General features: G+C 39.7%; 1 protein-coding gene across 2 annotated transcripts in view; it reads right to left on the reverse strand.

The window, feature by feature from the left end:
- Nucleotides 1–22,963, reverse strand: part of ELP1 (elongator complex protein 1) — a 62,545-nt gene that overhangs the window by 8,682 nt on the left and 30,900 nt on the right. For both annotated transcript variants that reach the window (XM_032634566.1, XM_032634567.1), the window contains 11 exons: nucleotides 21,274–21,411; nucleotides 21,079–21,164; nucleotides 20,414–20,562; nucleotides 19,715–19,838; nucleotides 18,694–18,791; nucleotides 17,021–17,222; nucleotides 14,874–14,935; nucleotides 3,349–3,411; nucleotides 2,907–2,967; nucleotides 1,226–1,339; nucleotides 423–534 (listed from right to left, as the gene is read on the reverse strand). In XM_032634566.1, coding sequence (XP_032490457.1) covers nucleotides 423–534; nucleotides 1,226–1,339; nucleotides 2,907–2,967; nucleotides 3,349–3,411; nucleotides 14,874–14,935; nucleotides 17,021–17,222; nucleotides 18,694–18,791; nucleotides 19,715–19,838; nucleotides 20,414–20,562; nucleotides 21,079–21,164; nucleotides 21,274–21,411 — 1,209 coding nt within the window. The remainder of the gene's footprint in view (nucleotides 1–422; nucleotides 535–1,225; nucleotides 1,340–2,906; nucleotides 2,968–3,348; nucleotides 3,412–14,873; nucleotides 14,936–17,020; nucleotides 17,223–18,693; nucleotides 18,792–19,714; nucleotides 19,839–20,413; nucleotides 20,563–21,078; nucleotides 21,165–21,273; nucleotides 21,412–22,963) is intronic.

Consider the following 22,963-nt stretch of genomic DNA (forward strand, 5'->3'; position numbering starts at 1 on the left):
TTTCGGTAACATCCACTACAACTAGCTCGATTATACTTCTGACAAGTTGAATTTTGAATTGAAGAAGTGTGAAATCTTTTTTCTTTATAATCTTTATATTTTTCTCAGTGCCTACACATTATAGTCACTTAATATTTCTTAAATGAATAAAGTCAGATGTCATATATAAATTGAGTACCCAGTGTAAGCGCCATGTGGTTGATGGGCAAACACACAGGCCACGAAGTTGCAGCAGAAAACATTTCAAAGCTGAGTCTAATCTCTTAGATATGCTGCGAAGGTCCTTGCACAGCTTCCACAGGGCCTTGAAGAATGTCCTCCCCCTCCTGCTGCACTGTCCTGCTGGAAAACTGACCTGTTTACTTGTACTTTCTCCATATACCCAGGGCATGGTCAACGTGCTGAATAAACATGATACATACGCTGATATTCTGGAGTTACTGTGGGAATATTTGCCACTCATGTCACTGCCACTCATGACACTGCTAGTTTCAGAGAAGAGATCTGACTCTTGACCGTGGGGCGCCTCATCATCTAGAGGAGAAGAACCAGACAGCATGAAAACTACCTGCAAATGAGGGTTTACCTTCAGTGGGGTAAGGGAACTACAGTTAACCAGGTCAAATCTAAGGACATGAAAACTAGTACAAAGTCACTCTCAAAATGAAATAGATAATATATACAGTTTTATTACTGTAAACTAGTACTTTACCAAACGTCTTTATTCTTTTTACATAAAAATGTTTTATTTATTTATTTATTTATTTATCTAGCTAGCTGCGCTGGGTCTTAGTTGTGGCATGTGGGATCTTTGTGGCCATGTGCAAGATCTTCGTTGTGGCATCTAGTTCCCTGACCAGGGATCGAACCTGGGCACCCTGCATTGGGAGTGCAGTCTTAACCACTGGACCACCAGGCAAGTCTTTTTTTTTTTTTTTAAAGCAAAGGAACTTCTGGAAATGAGATCACTGTGTAAATACAGTAGTCTGCTGCTCTGGTCGGGGTGTGGAGAGAATGTTTGGCAGAGCTCTGCCCATTGGTGCCTGGTCCTGCCCCCAAGCGCTCACCAGTACCCACAACAAAGACCCTCACAGACCCTCAGAGGCCTCGGACTTCCACTTGGCACAGTAATCACACTGTGGGAGGGACAGTTAGCAGCTGAGACAAAGCGTGATGCTGCCCCTCACCACCCCCCAAGCATCGGTGTCTTCAGGTGGGCACTCACCCAGATGCACCTGCTGTGCTTGCTCCTTGAGCTCTCGCACCACCAATAGACGTGCTTTATGGCGACTGAATGTGGCTGTCTGAGAGTCCAGAAACGCCATATAATTTTTCTGGGCTAAGGGTGCAGATGGAAAATAATTTGAGCACGTTTAAACAAAGAGATAAAACTAGAGTGGGGGTGGTTAGTGAGGGAGTTGGAGCTTAACAAAGAAAAGAAGTTACCAGGTTTTTCAAGCAAGAATTTTTTCTTTAATGAGAAGTAACCAACATTGCTATAGGAGAAAGAACTAGAGATTGAGATTCCAGATCTTAAAGTTCATCAACATCATCCTAGAATACTCTCTACCACTAAACTTACAAAATCACCTGAACAAAAGACTTGGTATCTAACCCAAGAGAAGACTAGTAAATAAAAGGAGTGCACAGGAAGCTGTTAACAAAAATAGGAGGAAAGTCTCTGAAATGCTTCTTAAACATATAAGTATTACGTCTTTGTAGTTTTTCATCTACAAATACCCAATACTTATGTGTTTAAGGAGCACTTTTTCTAGGTTCTAATTAGCGGAGAAAAATCCAAGTAAGAGTGGGCTAGATGGATTGTTACAGGGCCAGGAAGGATGCTTCCAGTATCCAGTTAGGAGTACCTAAAGTAAATGATACACAAAGAACCCTCCCAGTTTTGAGTAGGACAGGGTAGTAAAGAGCAGGCAGGGTAAGAATATAAATACATGTTAATGTCAGAAAGGCCAGACATCACTTACAGGGTAGACTGTGCAGAGCTTAAAATCAACCTCTACTCCTAAAGACTTTTATAAGTCAAACTGATGTCCTTCTTTTACACTTTGCTTTTAAGGGATACGGCGAACACCAGAGTATTCTAGAACTGATAACACTCATCTGTTATCGAGGAACCATCTGCAAAGGTTCTTCTTTTTATTATTATTTTTTGGGCCGCGCCACACAGCATGCAGGATCTTAGTTCCCCGACCAGGGGTCAAACCCGAGGCCCCTGCAGTGGAAGTGCAGAGTCTAAACCACTGGACCACCAGGGAAGTCCCTTCTTATTTTTAAAAAATTTTTATTTTGAAAAAGTTTCAAACCTACTTAAAGGTTGCAGTAATTCAATGTACATACATATACCCTTCACTTAGATTTATCAATTATTAACATTTTGCCATATTTTTGGCTTCCTCTGTTTCTACACACACACACACACACACACACACACATTTTTGTGGAACCCTCTGAGAGGAAGTTGCAGATATGATTCTTCCCTCTTAAATACTTCAGCATCTCTCTCTTAAGAATCAGGATATCATCTATATAACCACAATACAATTATTAAATGCAGGAAATTAACCATTTGATACAATATTATCTAATATACAGTTCATATTTGAGTTTACCAACTATTCCCAAAGATTCTTAATTGTATCTTATCACAGGTTTTTAACATTCAAATAAGTTATGTGCTACTATTTAGCAACTTAGCATATTTAAAAACCATGTTCAGAAGTAAATTTCACACCCAGTGGAGAACTCTGATTGACTCGATATAATGAGTCCTTTCATCACTGACATGATTAAAGGATGTAATAGTACAGGCAGTACTCTCCCGTCTCCCTCTCTCCCAGCAGTTCTATACTTCCAAATCAGGAATTCTATCTAAATGTAACCCTCACCTTCTAAAATGGAAGGCTTTACGTTGGTTTCTATAATATCTGGTCTGTTATATTTGTGTACCTAAAAAAAAAAAATACAACAATTTTAGGCAGGAAAACTTCAAATCACTGGGAAGTTAAGATACTTGGAAATGGATCACTTTCAGAGGTGACAGGATATTTTCCAGAGGAGTAGGCCTCCTATAAGGTAGCCAATGAAAACTCAATTCATTTCAGTAAAAATTAGTAATATTTCATATTTAGAGGACTAATTCCAAACATCAAGAATAAGCTTTTTAAATGGTTTAAAAAGCATTGCTTATCCTTAGACCAGGAACCTGAACTATTTCTGACAAATTTCAGTAGCTCGGAAGACAAGGGACTGCGGCTGACACTGTCTCCCTGTGCAGGCCCTTGCTCCGCTTAGCACTTCATGCAGGGAGGAGTTTTGAAGTCCTCTTACCAGTCTCAGAGCTTCTTCCCAGGCGGCTCCTTCTAACAGCAAGAGCACAGCTTCTTCATAATCCTGACAGGGGAACATCAAGGAAGGTAACAGGCTAATGGAGCAAGTGTGTTAGATGCCACCATAATAAACTGCAAAACTGCCCACAGAGCTGCCTCCCTCTGCCTTTCCAGCCTATCACTCACAGTCCCAGTTGGTGGGACTGGCCTAGAGTACATGCTCGATAAATATTGATGCAAGAGACAAAGGAGGGGTGTCAATTCTGGAAATGATCACAAAGTACAAGGTAAGCATCACCTCTCTACATCCCTGAGCATCAAAACCACGAGAAAGACTTAGAAATGCCCATTTCCCCAGCTGCGCCTCCAAATCTGATTCCAGAGGTTTAGGTGGACTCCTGAATTGACAAGTGCACACTCTGGAAAAATGGTAGACTAGAATAGTAATCTTCTAAACCATTTTCTCTTTTTTAATGTTTATATTTTATTTTGAACTTCAAACCTACCAAAAAACTGATGAGTGTAATAAACACATGCATACCCTACAGTCTTTAACCATTTATGATGCTTGTACCCTTACCACTAAAAACTTTTGATCATGTACCCCAATATATAATTACTTAATGTACTTAAAAAGCATATAAAACAAAACACGTTTTTAAAAGATGAAATATATGAGACAACTGGCTGGGTTTCTTCAAGTAATCTCTGTCATAAAAAGGGGGGGTGTATACATTAGATAAAAGGGATTTAAAGGACATAACAAAATGCAATACATGTCCCTAGACTGGAATCTAATTTGGATTGATCTAATGTAAACAATTTTGGAATATTGAGGGAACTTAAATTGTAATTGTTAGATGAATTAAAATGTGTCAACATGGAGAGATGAAGATCACAACCAAACACACCAAATTTACAAACAGAACAAACAGCATAATTTCATTTTGGTTAACATTACGTGTGTGTGTGTGTGTGTGTGTGTGTGTGTGTGTGGAGAGAGGGGGTGGGGAAGAGACAGAAAGAGAGAAAACTCTAGAAAGAAAAAAAGAGGTGCTAATAATAGCAATCTCTGAGTGGTAGGAATGAGATGTTTTTATTTTCTTGTATGTGCTTTCAGCACTTTAAACAATCTATAACACATACATACTACTTTAAATAGGTTATTTTTAATTAAAAAGATTAATTAACCATTTTCTTCCGAGACCCCAAAGGATCCTTGCAGGCCTGTACCACGTGTCCCAGAGGAACGTGGTAGGATGTGTTGTGCTTGACTGGCAATGTGTGAGTGTGTGTGTTTTACTGAGATCAAATTTGCATAACATACATTGAATGATTTTAAAGTGTGTACTTCGATGGTGTTTACTGTATCACAATGTTGGTAACCACAAGCTCTCCCTACTTTCAAAATTTTTTTTATCATCACATAAAAACACTCCATATCCATTAACCAATCCCTCCTTATTTCCCACTCCTCTCACCCCCTGGTAACTTCTAACCTGCTTTCTGTCTCTCTGGATTTGCCTAATCTGGATATATTGTAAAAAAGGAATGACGCAATAGGTGACTTTTTGTGTCTGATTTATTTCACTTAGCATATGTTTTTAAGATTCATCCAAGTTGTACCATCTACTGGTTCTTTGTTCCTTTCTTTCCCCTTAATTTATTATTTTTTGATTGTAGTAAAATTTAATATAAAATTTACCCTTTTAACCATTTACTGTACAGTTTGGTGACATTAAGCAAATTCACACGGTTGTGAAACCATCACCACCATCAGTCTCCAAAACTTTTTTTTATCTTGCAAATCTGAAATTATATATCCATTAAACAGTAAATCCCCATGTTCCCCTACCCCCAGACTCTAGCAACCATCATTATAGTCTCTGTCCAGATGAATTTGACTACTCCAGTTACTTCATGTAAGTAGAATTATACAATATTTGTCCTTTTATGTGAGTTATTTCACTCAGCATAATGTTTTCAAGTTTCATCTAAGTTGTAGCATGCATCAATTTTTCATTCTTTTTTATGACTGAATAATATTCCTGTGTGTGTGTGTGTATGTGTGTGTATCTGTGCATGTATGCACATCACAATTTATTCATCTGTTCATCTGTCATTGATGGACATTTGGGTTGTTTCCACCTTTTGGCTATTATGATGCTCTAAAAATATAAACATTTGTATACAAGTTTCTTTGTGGACATATGTTTCCATTTCTCTTGAGTATATATTTAGGGGTGGAACTGCTGAATCATATGGTAATGCTATGCTTAACTTTTTGAGGAACCACCAAACTCTTTTCCATAGCAGCTGCACCATTTTACCTTCCCACTAGCAAATACAAGGGTTCCTATTTCTCCACATCTTTGACAACACTTATTTTTCATTCTTTTGATTAAAACAATTCTAGTGGGTATGAAGTGATAGCCCACTGTGGTTTTGATTTACATTTCCTTAATGAACAACGATGTTGAACATCTCTTCATGTGGTTAATGGCCATCTGTATATCTTCTTTGGAGAAATATCTATTCAAGTCTTTGGGCCATTTCAAACAAAATGAGTTGTTTGTCCTTTTGTTCTTGAGTTGTAAGAGTTCTTTACATATTCTGGACATAACAAGGAAACTATAAACCAATATTCCTTGTGAACAAGCACAAAAGCCTCAAGTAAACTTTCGAATCCACCAATATAGGTCATACATTATGACCAAGTTGGGTTTAACTCAGGGATGCAAAATTGGTTTAACATTCAAAAGTCAGTGCAGAGGAGTGATCAAGATGGTGGAGTAGTAGGACATGAAGCTCACCCCCTCCCACAAATGTATCAGAAATACACATACATGTGGAACAATTCTCACAGAATATCTACCAAACGCTGGCAGAGGACCTCAGAACTCTGAATGAGCAAGAAAATCTCCCTCTAACTGGGTAGGACAGAAGAAAAAAAAGAGAGAAAGGAATCGGGACAGGACCTGGGCCCTTGGGAGGGATCTGTGAAAGAGGAAAGGTTCCTGTACCCTGGGAAGTCCCCTCACTAGTGGGGAGATTAGCTGGGACAGAGGGGGAGCTTTGGAGCCTGGGAGGAGAATGCAGCAACTGGTTTGCAGCAGCTAGAATGGAGAGACAGACAGTGCCACCACCCTGCACCCCCCAGCCTAAGACACATGTCCTCTGGTATGGGCAGGGGCTGGGTGTGTAAACTTGTGCTTCGGAGATCAGACCCAGGTAGACAACTGGAGTGGGCTGCACGCAAACAGCCTGAAGGGGCTAGAGTCTGGTGCAACCACACCTGAGAGTGTACGCGGAGGAAACCTAGGCTGCTTTAGAGGCCAGGTGCCATTGTGTGGGCGGTGCGTGAGGGGAGGGGCAGGACCTGCCACTACAGCCTTTTTCCCTGCAGGAGCTCTCAGGCAGCAGAACACCACCTACACGAGCTCCAGGAGTGGTCACGAGCAGCGGCTGCCCTCTGGGCTTTAGGAGTAATCACCAGCTGCCACCACCGCCCTTCTGGACTCCAGGATTGGTCGTGAGCTGCCTCTACTCCCTTTGCATGCTCTAGGGGTGCACGTGATCTGCCAGTGCCACCGAGAACCCCAAGACCAGGCACTAGCTCCCATATCTGCACACCCCCTATCAAGGGGATGATGGCCAGCACATGCTGAGGAAAGGGGCTACAGGTAAAAAAAAAAAACAGCCCTCGTGGGACTTTACTGGTGGTCCAGTGGTTAAGAATCTGCTTCCAATGCAGGGGATGTAGGTTCGATCACTGGTTGGGGAACTAAGATCCCACATGCCACGGGACAAGTAAGCCTGCATGCTCTGTAGCCCGCGTGCCACAACTAGAGAGGAGCCCATGCACCGCCATGAAAGATCCCACATGCCGCAACAAAGATCCCACGTGCCACAACTAACACCTGATGCAGCCAAATAAACAAATAAATAATAAAAACACCAAAAATATTAAACCCACACAAGATACACAGGGACGGGCCCACATATAAATAGCCCTCCAAGACGAGTAGCTAACTGTTTCTCCTAAACTCACAGAATAAGAGAAATATAAGTAAAATGAAGAAGCAGAGGAACCACTCACAGTTAAAAGACCAAGAGAATTCCCCTGAAAGAACAAATAAACAGACCTCTTCAACAAGGAGATAATGAAAATACTGAAAGAATTAAGGAAGGCTATTGACAGAAATGCAGAGTACTGTTAAAAAAAAAAGGAACTAGAAACTATAAAGTATAACCAAGAAAAATTAGAGAACACATTTGCTGAGATGACAACTAAACTAAAAGCAATGAACAGCAGAATAAACAATGCACAAGAATAAGTGACCTGGAAGATATCAATAGAATAATGGAAATCACCCAATCAGGACAGCAGACAGAAAGGCAAATTAAAAAAAAAAAAGAAAATGAAAGCAATATAAGGGACCTATGGGATAATATAAAGCATGCCAATGGGGATTGAAAATGTATTTGAAGAAATTATGGCTGAAAACTTCCCAAACATAAAGAAGGAAACATATCCAGGTATAGGAAACACAGAGGGTCCCAAACAAGGTAAGCCCAAATAGACCTACACCAGGACATATTATAATACAAATAGCAAAAGTTAAAGATAAAAAGAGGATTCTAAAAGCAGCAAGAGAAAGACAAAGAGTTAATTACAAGGGGACCCCCATAAGGCTATCAGCTGATTTCTCTACAGAAACGTTGCAAGGCCAGAAGGGAGGGGCAAGATATATTCAAAGTCCTGAAAGGGAAAAGTCTGCAACCTATGATACTCTACCCAGCAAGATCATTTAGAATAGAAGGAAAGATAAAGAATTTCTCAGACAAGCAGAAACTAAAAGAATACAGCAATACTAAACCTATCCTAAAGGAAATATTGAAAGGTCTTCTCTAAATAGAAAAGAAGAATATATAAGAAAGAGAAAATCACAATTGGAAAGCAAATCACCTAAATAAGCCAGTACAGAGATTAAAAAAAAAATTTTTTTTAATTTCTGTGAAAGTGATAACCACAATAAACAGCAAAAGGATGAACATGAAGATGTAAAAGAGGACACCAAAATCATAAAGTGTGGGGGAGGAGAGTAAGAAAATGTAGATTTTTTTTTTTCATTTCCTAGAATATGTTTGAGCCTATATGACTAGCAGTCTAAGGCAAGCAGATACAGGATGGGGTTAACATAGTGGAAAAACAGGGTAACCACAAGTCAAAGACACACAATAGATTCAAAAAACCAAAAAGAACGTAAGTATAACACAAAAGAAAATCATCAAACCACAAAAGATAAAAAGAAAAAGGGACAAAGAAAAAATATAAAATCAACAGGAAAACAAGGTTAAAAGGCAATTAATACATATCTATCAATAATTACCTTAAATGTCAATGGACTAAATTCTCAAATCAAAAGACACAGAGTGGCAGACTGAATTTAAAAAATGAGCCTACAATACCTGCCTGCAAGAGACCCACTTTAGGGCAATGAACACACAGAGATTGAAAGTGAGGGGATAGAAAAAGATATTTCATGCAAACGGAAATGACAAGAAAAGTGGGAGTCACAACACTCATATCAGACAAAACAGACTTTAAAACAAAGTCCATAAAGAAGGATAAAGATGGACACTACATGATAAAAGGATCAACACAAGAAGAGGATTTTACACTTGTCAACATATATTCACCTAATATAGGAGCACCCAAATACACAAAACAAATACTAACAGACATAAAGGGAGAAACTGACAGGAATACAATAATAGTAGGAGACTTTAACACCCCACTCACATCAATGGACAGATCTTCTAGACAGAAAATCAATACGGCAACAGAGATCCTAAATGATACAATAGAACAGTTAGACTTAATTGATATTTTCAGGGCATTACATCCAAAAAAACCCATACTACACATTCTTTTCAAGTGCACATTAAACATTCTCTAGGATAACATACTAGGGCACAAAACAAGCCTCAACAAATTTCAGAGTATAGACGTTATCTCAAGGATCTTTTCCGACCACAATGCCATGAAACTAGAAATCAACCACAGGAAAAGAAATGAGGAAAAAAATGACTACATGAAGACTAGACAACATGCTACTGAAAAACCAACAGGTCAATGATGAAATCAAAGAGGAAATTAAAAAATACCTTGAAACAAATGACAATGAAAACACAACCATACAAAATCTATGGGATGCAGCAAAACCATTTCTTAGAGGGAAGTTCATAGTGATACAGGCCTTATTCAAAAAACAAGAAAAATCTCAAACAACCTAACCAACCACTTAAAACAATTACAAAAAGAACAAATAAAAGAATTATAAAAAGTAATTCATGAAGTAATTCATGAATTACATGAAGTCAGTAGAAGGAAGGAATTAATAAAAATCAGGGAGGAAATGAAATAAAGATTTTAAAAACAACAGAAAAAAAATCAATAAAACAAAGAGCTTGTTCTTTTAAAGGGTAAACAAGATTGACAAGCCTCTGGCAAGACTCACCAAGAAGAAGAGAGAGAGAACCCAAATAAACAAAATAAGAAATGAAAAAGGAGACATGACAACTGATACTGCACAAATACAAAAAACCATAAGGGAATACTATGAACAACTATATGCCAACAAATCGACAACCTAGAAGAAATGGACAAGGTTCTAGAAACACAGAACCCACCAAAATTGAATCAAGAAGAAACAGATAATTTGAAAAACCAATCACTAGAGGTGAAATACAGTCTGTAATTTAAAAAACTCCCTACAAACAAAAGTCCAGGACCAGATGGCTTCATAGGTGAATTCTACCAAACGTAAAAAGAACTTATACCAATCCTTCTCAAACTCCTCCAAAAAACTGAAGAGTGGGGAACACTCTTCAAAGACATTCTATGAAGCTGCCATCATCCTGATACCAAAACTGGACAAAGACACCACCAAAAAAGAAAATTTCAGGCCAGTATCTTTGATGAATACAGAGGCAGAAATTCTCAACAGAGTGTTAGCAAACTGAATCCAACAACACATAAAAAAGATCATACACCATGACCAAGTGAGATTCATCCCAAGTTCCCATGGATGGTTCAACGTACGCAAGTCAATCAATGTGATACACAACATCAACAAAAGGCAAGACAAAAACCACATGACCATCTCAATAGATGCAGAAAAGCATTTGACAAAATTCAACATCCATTTATGTTAAAACCCCTTTCCAAAGTGGGTATAGAGGGAACATATCTCAACATAATAAAGCTATTTATGAGAAACCCACAAGCAATATAATACTCAATGGTGAAAAGCTGAAAGGCTTCCTGCTAAAATCTGGAACTAGACAAGGAAGCCCACTCACACCATTTCTATTCACCATAGTATTGAAAGGCCTAACCACAGCAATCAGACAAAAAGAAATAAAAGGTATCCAAATTGGAAGGGAAGAGGTAAAATTGTCATTATATGCAGATAACATGATCCTATACATAGAAAACCCTAAATACACCCCACAAAAACTACTAGAACTGATAAACAAATTCAGCAAGGTAGCAGGATACAAGATTAACATACAGAAATCAGCTACATTTCTTTATACTAACAATAAAATATCAGAAAGGGAATGTAAAATAACAATACCTTTCAAAATCACAGGCCTCCAAATAAAATACTTCGGAATAAACCTGACCAAGGAGGTGAAAGACTTATATGCTAAAAACTATAAAACATTAAGAAAGATAACTGAAGATGACTCAAAGATATAGAAAGAAATCCTATGCTCTTGGATTCAAAGAATTAATATTGTTAAAATGGCCATACTACTGAAAGCAATCTACAGATTTAATGCAAATCTGTAGATTGTAAAATTTATAAATATAAATATCTATATAAATATTACAATCTGTAGAAAGCAATCTACAGATTTAATGCAAATAATTGTAAAATTTATATGGAACCACAAAAGACCCAGAATTGCCAAAGCAATCCTGAGGAAAAAGAACAAAGCAGGAGGCATAACCTTCCCAGACTTCAGACATACTACAGAGCTACAGAAATCAAACCAGCATGGTATTGGCACAGAAACAGACAAATGGATCAATGGAACAGAATAGATAGCCCAGAAATAAATACACACAACTACTGTCAATTAATCTTGGATAAAAAAGTCAAAAATATATAATGTGAAAAAGACAGTCTTTAGCAAGTGCTGTTGGAAAAGTTGGACAGCCACATGTAAACTGATGAAGTTGAAGCACAACCTACACAAAATAACCTCAAAATTGTTTAAAGACTTAAACATAAGACATGACATAATAAAACTCCTAGAAGAGATCACAGGCAAAACATTCTGACATAAATCGTACCAATGTTTTCTTAGGTCAGTCTTCCAAGGCAATGGAAATAAAAACAAAAATAAAAAAAAGGGACCTTGTCAAACTTACAAGCTTTTGCACAGCAAAGGAAACCATAAACAAAACAAAAAAACAACCTATGGAATGGCAGAAAATATTTGCAAATGATGTGACGGACAAGGGCTTAATTTCCAAAATATACAAACAGCGCATACTAACTCAACAACAAAAAAACAAACAACCCAATCAAAAGATGGGCAGAAAACATAAATAGACATTTCTCTAAAGAATACATAAGGATGGCCAATAGGCACATGGAAAGATGCTCAACATCATTATTAGAGAAACGCAAATCAAAACTACAATGAGGTACCACCTCACACAGGTCAGAATGGCCATCATTAAAACTCTATAAAATAACAAATGTTGGAGAGGATGTGGAGGAAAGGGAACCCTCCTACACCACTAATGGGAATGTAAGTTGGTGTGGCTGCTATGGAAAACAGTATGGAGGTTCCTCAGAAAACTAAAAATAGAATTACCATATGAGCCAGCAATCCCACTCCTGGGCATATATCCAGATAAAACTGTAATCCAAAAAGATACATGTACCCCTATGTTCATAGCAGCACTATTCACAATAGCCAGGACATGGAAACAGTCTTAATGTCCATCAACTGATGAATGGATAAAGAAGATGTGGTACATATATACAATGGAATGCTACTCAGCCATATAAAAGAACAATGGTATTTACAGCAACAAGAGATTATCATACTAAGTGAAGAAAGTCAGAAAGACAAATACCACATGACGTCACTTATATGTGGAGTCTAAAATATGACACAAATGAACCTATGTACGAGACAGAAACAGACTCACACTCATAGAGAACAGACTTGTTTCCAAGGGGGAAGAGGGTGGGGGAGGGATGGAGTGGGAGGTTGGGGTGAGCAGATGTAAGCTATTATATATAGAATGGATAAACAACAAGGTCCTACTGTATAGCACAGAGAAGTATATATTCAGTATCCTATGATAAACCATAATGGAAAATAATATATAAAAACGAATGTATATATATGTATAGCCGAATCACTTTGCTGTATAGCAGAAATTAACACCACATTGTAAATAAACTATTATCCTCCAATTAAAAAAAGAAAATACGTCAATACAATTCACCCTATCACTGGTCTAAAAACAAAACAGAAAACATCTTAGTTTAAGAGGCAATCAGGAAACTTCAATACCTGTTCATGATAAAAACTCTCAGAACCAGGAATAAAAGGGAATTTCCTCAACACAAGTGGGCTAGGATTGGCAAATTTTTTCTGTAAGAGGCTAGAGAGTTAATATTTTAGGCTTTCTGGGACTTTCATCCAGACTGTCTCTGTCACAACTCTTCAACTCTGCGGTTTTAAGTGCAAAAGCAGCCACAGACAATGGGTAAACAAATGGTGAGGCTATGTTCCAATAAAACTTTATTTACAAAACAGGTGGCCAATAAGATTTGGCCCACAGGCTATAGTTTGCCAACTCCAACAACATCCCTCCCAGTTTCTCACACCTATTAAACTCCCAAAAAAGCTAGCAAACATCACACTTAGGGTGAAAGACTGAATTTCTCCAGCTAATATCACTCACTGTAGACAAGGCCAAGAGTTAAAAACTCTATAGGGGTCCATACTTACGGAAATTCCTACACTTTTGTGAGTTTTTACCTCCAGGAGCCCTACCAGAACTTCTCACGGTGTCTACGTACTTCTAGCAGGGGGAAGGGAAAAGCAGACATTTGAAAATACTGATCTTAACAAGACCTGCACTCAAATGATTTTGGCAGAGCCTAATCAAAGTGGGTTTCACCAGGGCCTAACCAATGTGGAGGCAGGGAAATACCCAACTCCAGCCCCCTCTAACCTTCCTGTCCTACCTAAAGAGTGAAAAAAACTGAGAAGCACTGGTGAAGTTCACAGATGAGGTACATGCTCACTTAAAGACTGCCAGCTAATCAAAGGACTACAGAACACTTCTCCTACCCAACCCCCAGCCTCATCACCATATCATTAAAGACCTATTTATCAGATTTGCTTTAACCCAGTATATCACACACATTAGGCTTTTGACAGAAAATTACAAGGCATACAAAAGGGATTAAAACACAGTCTGAAGAGTCAAAGCAAGCATCAGAACAGGACTCTGATAGGGCAGGGATGTTGAGATTGTGAGGCTGGGAACTTAAGATCAGTACAGTAAATACGATAACACCTCTAATGGAAAAAAAAACGTGCAAGAACAGATCGGTCACGTAAGCAGAGAGTTGGAAATTCTAAGAAAGTCAAAAAGAAATGTTAGAAATCAAAAGCAGGCATCTTATCCATTTAATTAACCATCTTAGGTGGGATATATCTTCATGTTTTCAGCTCAATCACCCAACATAGTTTCTTTCCAGGATCTAATGATATCACAGTTACCTTGTTTCACTCACTCTTATTACATGAAAGACAAAGAAGTATTTTAAAAGCACAATTTTGTTATGCAGATGTGCCCACTAGTGACAACTGTAACACTTTCTCATCAAAGGCCAAAACCCTAGAGGCAGGAATCCCTGGTATTAATTGTGTACCTGTGTCCTGTTAAGTCTGTGACAGTGCATAGGCTTTATTATTTTCATAATAAATCCTAGAATTCTATCAAAAGCTGGTGTACGTACTTATCTTTATAACCTGGTGGGAAATTGGAACCCATCAAGCTGCCCGAGGTAAAAGAGACATTTCCAACAGAAAGAACGGGAGTGAAAGCCAGAAAAGGGTGTAACGCTCCATCCCTTTGGTTGAGAATGGTCTTTTCTCATTGTTTCTACTTTGGCAAGTTAATATAAAAGGTATAATTCCCTTCAGATTTAATTTATACTTTCTACCAAGGTCAAGCCACTAGTGCATATTATAATAGAGTTCTTTGTCACAACAAGTGTAATTACTTAGAGATATACTGAATTTAGATTACCAAGTCAAGCCAGCAAGATGGGAGACCCTCAGGGGAAATACTATCTCTGGATTTCCTAAATACCCACAGTTCCTTTAATTGTCATGATCACTAAGGTACAACTGGGAAGCCCTTGCTTATTGATTGGGGGTGGGGGTGTGAATGGGAGTCACTGAGTTTACCTGGGCGTACTGTTCCAAAACTGTGGCTGCGTCGCAGTGCTTCCTCTGCTCAGCTAGCTTTCCTGCAAAGACAGTAAGCATCTGAGCACAGTCGGCTTACTAAGAACGGTATTCCCAAAACTGAAGTTGAAACGGTTTTAGGTGGTACTATTTACATCAAAATGGTCTCCTACAAATTGGAGACTGAGCTCTACAGAGTATACATTCAAAGTGAACTGCTTTAAAATAGCATTTTCAAGTGTTCCCCAAGACTGCTCGAAGAATCATAAAAGGCAGGACCAAGAAACCATTCTCAGGTCAAGTACGTTTGTGAAGCACAGGGTAAGATAGAGTTAAGCGTTCTTTTGCTGAAATGCTTCATTAATATGTCTTTATTGTGTATCAAACTATATACTTTGTGAATTTCTATGAGAGAGAGAGGCAGGAATACCATGGGGTCCTATCTTAAATGGCAGTTACAATCAAAATTTTAATGGGACGTGAAAATCACATACAGTCAAAATCAGTCATGAAAAATGCTTACAAAGGCACACATATGGGAAACTGACCAAGCATCTCGCACTAATCCAGTTTTTCCTCTAATAGGAAGAGGCTGCTGTTTCTTTGGTTGAGCACTAGATGGGGGTAGTTGGCTTATGTCAGGGGTCTTGCAGTATCTTCATATCTGAGACTCATTTTCAGCCCAGTTGAGATAATTACACTATGAGAGGCACACAGAACCCAGAGTTAACTAAGGGGCTGGCAGAGTCACATCTCCCATTTCATGCTAACTCCAGGGCACATTATCACTGACAAAACCAGGAAGAGTCATCTCCACCGTTTCAAAAGCTATCTTTTCTTCCTTTTGGTGACTTGTGTAAACTAAGTTAAATGTACACATGAAGTGACTCCACCTTGTAACATTTCTCAAAAATCTTTGAGCACTGTCTTCTCCACCTTTTTCTGCTAAGCATCTGGGAGAACTAGGTGCACTCCATTATAAGGCATGACACACAGCAAGCTAAGAGTTGAAAAGAATGTAAGAGAAGATAACAGACGCCAAGAACAGAACTAGAAAATTTAAACTACAAATAACAAGTTTCCAGAAGTATCAACGGAGCCAGAATGAATAGTTAATAAGACTCACATAAGGATTTCTCAGTACTTGTAAAAGGAGTACTTGGAAATTGAAAGGGCTTATAAAAGAGTCCACAGATCTAATAACCAGCAAATGCCAGAAAGAGAAAAGTGATAATCTCACACATTTTTATAATCCCAAAGGAAAAAAAACCAATGTGAAATTACTCAAGAGAATATGTATGTACATTTAACAGGATATAGTTTGGATTTTTTTTCAGGACTGCTTTTTATGGGGAGATCATAACAGTATTTACAAGACTCTTGAAAAGGTAGGGGGAAAATATACCAGCCACTCACCCACTTCAACCATGGCTGAGAGGGCCAGAGCCGCACCCGTCACTTCTCCCAGGCACTCTGGGAATGCCACTCCAGTCTAAGAAATCAGACTGTGGAATAACCTCACCGCCAGTTCAGGCAATCCCTAGATCCTGACACAGCTAAACTGCCTTTGCTTTCACTCTGCTTATACATTTGGCTTCATTTCTGAAAATTCCTATTATGGTTTCCAATGATCTATTGGCTATATTTGAACAGTCCCACTTGGAAATTCTTCTTTACATTCTCGCAGGGCACATTGCTACCCAGCTACACTGTACCCGGTGTCCTGTAAAGTGTGAGTTTGGTGAATGAGGTAGAGAAAAGTGTTAGCTAGATCATTTCCAACTTGGAGTGTTCTCTCACGATTCCAGCTTTTCCCCTTCCTGAGGACTGGAATACAGATGTGGAGAAAATCCACCTTCAACTCTCTGCCCAAGAGATGGCAGATCCGCACCATGGGAGGACTTGTTAGTGCCATGAGAGAGACAAGTAAACTGCTTTCTTTATTGTGCCATTGTATTGGGGGAACTCTCGTAGCAGTTTAATTTTTACTCGACCTAATAAGCCACTCCAAATTAACCTTTACCCATGCACATGACAGTGCACCAAGGTGTGCTCCCACCTGACACACATCTGCAAAACTGCCAAACAAAACCACAGAGACACAAAGCCATTAGAGGTTATCTGGGAGAACCTAATGGCGTGTTTACCTGCCAGAGTTCTGCCCAGCCCAGCCAGCTGGTCTTTGGTCAAGTGAAGCTGGGCTGCCACACAGAGAGCTTGCTGCCAACTGCCACAAGCCACAAAGGCACTGAGAGCTTTCTCGTGGGCACCACAGCGGGCGAACACGAGCCCTGCTGGCTCACACAGGTGCTCCTGCAGCAGGTGTTCCCCGTAAGCAATGCTGATGTCCTGGGACAGGAAGAGACAAAGGGTTGGTGAGGACAGGTGATAACTGTTTTTTTAAATCTCCAAGGTAGGCTGCCTCAGTCATTATACTTGAAACTCCCTGGAATGACTCAGAAAAACCCTGTGGATGACCACTGAATTCAATCTTTCTTCCACTCAAAACCTTACTGAGGATGTGCCATGTATTCATCCAACAAATAATTACTGAGTACTATTCAGGGCAGTGGGAGTAACACAGCAAAGCAAAAAATAAAGCCAAACAAAGCAAAAACAAACAAACAGAAAAAATAAACAGTAACAAGAACCACTCCCAACTTCCTGCTCTTGTGGTGAAAGAGTACGAACTTACAAACACACTGTGGTCGACAGCATAATGGCAGATAGTGGTAAAGGGATAGAGTGATGGAAGTGCTGTTTCAGAGGGCTGTGAGGATTAGAAGCCATGTGAAGAGTTACGGGACAGTATTCCACGCCAATAGCACAGAAAGCACCATGGCCATCGGGCAGGAATGGGTATGGAATGCACAGGAAAGAACAAAAAGGCTGGTATGACTGAAGCACAGAGGGCACAGGAGACGAACAGATAAGGCAAATGAGAGCAAAGAGGCAGGCTTTGGCCAAATTCTCTATTCCCCAGGCTCAGTATGAGGCAGGGAAACAGGGGGACATAACACGGGGTCCCTGCCCTTAAGGAAACCCACAGCCTGGTGGGGCAACAAATCAGTAAATAGCAGATTGATAAATGCCATCCCCAAGGTTAGAACAAGGTGCTCTGGGAGCTCAGTGTTTGGCCCCTCAGCCAGGAACGGCTTTCTGGCAGAGGAGACCCGAGAGTTTAGAAGGACAGGGGGCTAAAGGAAGTGGAGGTAGAGGGCTGCCAGAGGCAGCTGATGATAAAGAAGCAGGCATGGGCCAGATCACAGAAAGACGTGTGCAATTTGTGGACAAACTGAAAATGGTGGTGATGATGGCACGGGCTCCATATCCCAGGTCGGCCACCTCACGTCCCAGGTCCTGAGGCAAGGTGGTTCCTCATTTGAAAATTGTGCACAACACCTACCAGGTTGTTGTAAGAATTATAATACATTTAGCTGATAAGCAAAGTATCTGCATATGAGAAAAGCTAAACAGATGTTTGTTCACACAAGCGAACCAAACTTTATGCAGAAATACATGGGAAAGATCAGCACTATTCAGGAAGATCGTGAGTTTGGGCTGGAGGAGGGGCAGGATGGAAACTGCCATGGTATTCCCCAGGAGGATCCAGAGACAACGCCTAGGTTTCTTGCCTGGGCAAGTTCTTAAGAAGAGGAACAGGTCAGGGCCTTTCTCCCAGATAAGTTCGAGATGAGGCTAATTAGTTTGAAGATAAACCTTGAAACCAAGGACAGTGTCAGGGACTCCAGGAGCCTCTTCCTTCTCCAACTAAAGCACAAAGCAAAATCAGGAGAGCCTCATTTCACATGCTACACACCTTGTACTGCTGCGAGTTTGGTGGATATAACTTCAGAGCTTCGTTATACAAGTTTTTATCTTTTATTAAGTTTAAGCATTCTGGGAAGTACTCCGGTCCTACAGAAATAAGATTCATACACACACAAGCTTGAGACTTGGGAAGCATAATGGATTTCATTTCTACCAATGGTCCCTACATAAAATCAACAAGGGACCTTTTTAAGACCTGCATAATTAGAGTATCTGGAGAACGGGAATGCAGGAGTGTGAGCTTTAATGAGCACCACTGCAGATTCTGAGGTATGAGAGGCACCAGTTGGAATGAGAGTTCTACTTAAAAGGAATTTTACACTACCTCTGATGAATGACCATCCAGCCCAGTGTTTGCTCAGCCTCCTTAGTAAGAATCACCTGGGGAGCTTATTAACCATACACACGCCTGAGTCCCGTCCCAGCCCAGCTGAACCAGATCCTCCAAGGAAGCCAGAAGCTGAATGCTTAACAAGCACCCCAGGTGACTCTTCCTTGTCCCCGTCTCAGCCCTTAGGAAAGAGTCATAACTGCTGAAGCGTGAGGCTCCAGTACTGGTCAGGGATGGGGTGAAGCACAACACCCGGCATCGTGCTGCTTCGACTCCACATCACTGCCAGTCAAAACTGTGTCAGGGCACTGCCAGTAGGCATGGCCACTCAGACAAGCTGGGTTTCCTTCAGGTGTCTGCAAACACCACGAGAAGAGTGAGTTATCAACCAATTTTGATTTTAAGACACTGAAGTGAATTTCGAGGATGATCACTCTTGACTCAGAAGCATCTGCTCTATCTTCTTAGCTATGGAGCTCCTCCCGTTCATTCAAAGACATCTGCTTTACCCTCAGCTTTTCAAAACATATGATAAAAATAAGGTGCGCGTACGTAATTGTTAACATTTTCAGGTGTGGAAATTGAAATCAGTCTGTCTAACATTTGATTGCAATTTATACCCTCCCTAGTTCCAAAGAATATTTGAAGCAGAAATAAACATACTAACCCTCACACTTACCACATTTGCTGAGGTGGCCAATGGCTTTTTCATACCGTTTCAAATATTTGTCTATAGTGAACCGCTGATAATTCATTTCCATTTTCTTAAGTGTATTTAGAAACGGAAGGTATTCTTTGGGATCCTAAAAATTAAAAAAAAAATTTTTTTAAAGGACAATTTTATTGCTCATGATTATATTACTTATAAAAATAAGCATATAATAATTATAGCAATGAAACGAAAGCTACATCATTTTTAAAATATGTCGTGTATTCATATATTAATTATATATAAAACCAAACTACATAAAACCACTTTTGGTAAAAATGCCTTAACATATGGGCATATTGTCCAGGTTCCCAATTTGCACTGGTAAAAGAAGCTACATGATAGAACTCGACTGGAATATGAATCATTTGTTATATTTCCTTTATAAGAGAAGAATTTGTTCACACTTAATGCCTATAAGCTTAAAAATAACCCAGTAATTTTATTTCGATTGCTCAACCTAGCAATCAAAACACTTTGGTAAGCCCAGAACAGCAACAGAGAATGAGCTTGGAAGTATGGGTCCTGGAGACTAACAGTTCTGCCTCGAGGCCTGTCCTCACAGCCTTAACATCAGACCAAACACTGCAGTGTCAGGAGCACTGTTTCATACTACCATGTTCGCATAAACAAAAATAAGAAGTATGTCTAAGTAGTAACTCCACATACCTTCTGTGACTTCTCAGCTACCATGAGGACCAAATCAAAGTTATAGGTCCCAAGAGAATGATCATATAATTCATTAACATCTACAAGAAGCAGCAAATACTTCAGGGCCTCTTCAGCACTCACAGCATCAGGAACAGGTGCAGCACTTCCTATCAGCGTGTAAGAAAACAAAACAGAACAAAACCATTTGGGGAAAAAACCCACACACCTAGCAACATAACCAAAAAGACAAAGTAATGCGTTTTTCTGGCAGAACTGGACACCAGATGAATATATTCTTTTGACTTTTTTTTTTTTTTTTTGTGGTACGCGGGCCTCTCACTGTTGTGGCCTCTCCCGTTGCGGAGCACAGGCTCAGTGGCCATGGCTCACGGGCCCAGCCACTCCATGGCATGTGGGATCTTCCCAGACCGGGGCACGAACCTGCGTCCCCTGCACCGGCAGGTGGACTCTCAACCACTGCACCACCAGGGAAGCCCTGACTCTTGTACAAGCTTTATAGGGCAGCATTCAAAGAAATGGACCCAGGTTTTAAAATGGAGACGAAAAAGCCACACGCCAAATCAGTGATGTGACCCTGGTCCTGGTCAGTGTGATCTCCAGAAGACCAAAGACCCGATGTCAGTCGAGGCCCCGATACACACACTCTGTCAGCATGTCTCTACCTTGAAGCTCGTGTACCTTCTGCAGCACAATTTCCAGTTCTGGGGTGGTTTTTTTCACGTGAGAGGTGAGTATTGATAGGCAGTACCTGAAGTAATAAGTGAAGTACACCAGAATAAGAAAGATGAGCAAGCTGAAGAGAAACAACTACACACTTCTGTTACTCAAAAGATGCCAACTAACGACAGCACACGTACTTGTGAGGATTTATGTTCTCCATGGCTGCTCTCATAGCATCGCAGATAAGGTCTACTTTTTTCCCATCAGGATCGCTGGACAGCTGGACAGTGCTGGTAACTGGTGGAGGGTACATGGTTTTTGTAACATCTTCTTCCCTGAGAACAAGTGTGTATTACAAGGTCACTAACTGAACATATGTCCCAGCTATCAAACTACTAACATATATGTTGGAGTGCCGATGAGATAATAAATAAAAAATGGCTTTTGGAAGAGTTTAATTTTAAAAATATTCATATATGGTGAAAAATGGAAAAACTTGCTGAGAAAATGGAAACATATCCACAGAAGACTCGTATGTTAATGTTTACAGATGTTACATTCATATAGCCCCAAACTGGGTACGGTCCAGCTGTCCACCCACAGGAGATTGAAGAAATAAACTGCAGTATGTTTACACTATGGCATACTACTCAGCAATAAAAAGGAATAAACTAGTGATACATGCAAAAACACGGATGAATCTCAAGATAGTATACTATATGATTCATTTATATAAAGTTCTTGAACAGGCAAAACTGATCTACAGTGAAAAACTCAAAAAAGCAGTTGCCAAGAGGGTGAGGACAAAGAATAAATGAGAAGGGATTTGGGGGAACTTTCTGAGATGAAGGAAATGTTCTCTATCTTGATAGGGGTCAAGATTACATGGAAGTATACCTTTGTCAAAACTCAGTGAATGGTACACTTATAATCTGTGCATTTCATTACATATAAATTTGACATGCGGGGGGACCCCATACACAAAGAATATGCTCTAGTTAATGTTATGCAAGGTGAAGTACTGACAGGTAAAGTGGACGGATGCCTGTAATTACCTCGAAATTTGTCTAAAGATGAAGGGTGGGGACTTCCCTGGTGGCGCAGTGGTTAAGAGTCCGCCTGCTAATGCAGGGGACACAGGTTTGAGCCCTGGTCTGGGAAGATCCCACATGCCACGGAGCAACTAAGTCCGTGCGCCACAACTACTGAGCCTGCGCTCTCTAGCCCGTGAGCCACAACTACTGAGCCCACATGCCACAACTACTGAAGCCTGCGTGCCTAGAGCCTGTGCTCTCCAACAAGAGAAGCCACCACAATGAGAAGCCTGTGCACCACAACGAAGAGTAGCCCCCGCTCACCACAACTAGAGAAAGCCCACACGCAGCAATGAAGACCCAATGCAGGCAAAAATAAATTAATTTTTTTAAAAAGTGCATTAGGAAAAAAAAAAAAAGAATGGTGGATGGACACATGGGAAATAGTGATAAAGCAAATACAGGAAAATATGAACTATAGAATCTAGGTGCTGGTACAGGATGCTCACTGGACAATTTTCTCAACTTTTCTATATGTTTAAAATTTTTCATTAAAAGGTTAGAAAAAAATTAAAATAGTTAGAAAAAAGTCATCGCAGAAAAAGACACCATTTATTTCAATTAATAGTTTTTTATGTACACCTAAAATTAAAGTCAAATAATAATTCTAAATGACATCTTTTAAAGTCTTAGTTTTAAAAGGGGAAAAGATTGAAAATCCAGTACATGTGGCATCTAAGAGTTAGAGATTAAAAAAATTATATTGGAAAGTAATTTTTCTCCTCTATTTATCTGTCTGATTTCCTTAACCAGAAGAGAGAAAATTATGCATGTGATACTCATGAATTATTCA

This window comes from Phocoena sinus, chromosome 6, assembly GCF_008692025.1.
Source record: "Phocoena sinus isolate mPhoSin1 chromosome 6, mPhoSin1.pri, whole genome shotgun sequence".
Taxonomy (NCBI): Eukaryota; Metazoa; Chordata; class Mammalia; order Artiodactyla; family Phocoenidae; genus Phocoena; species Phocoena sinus.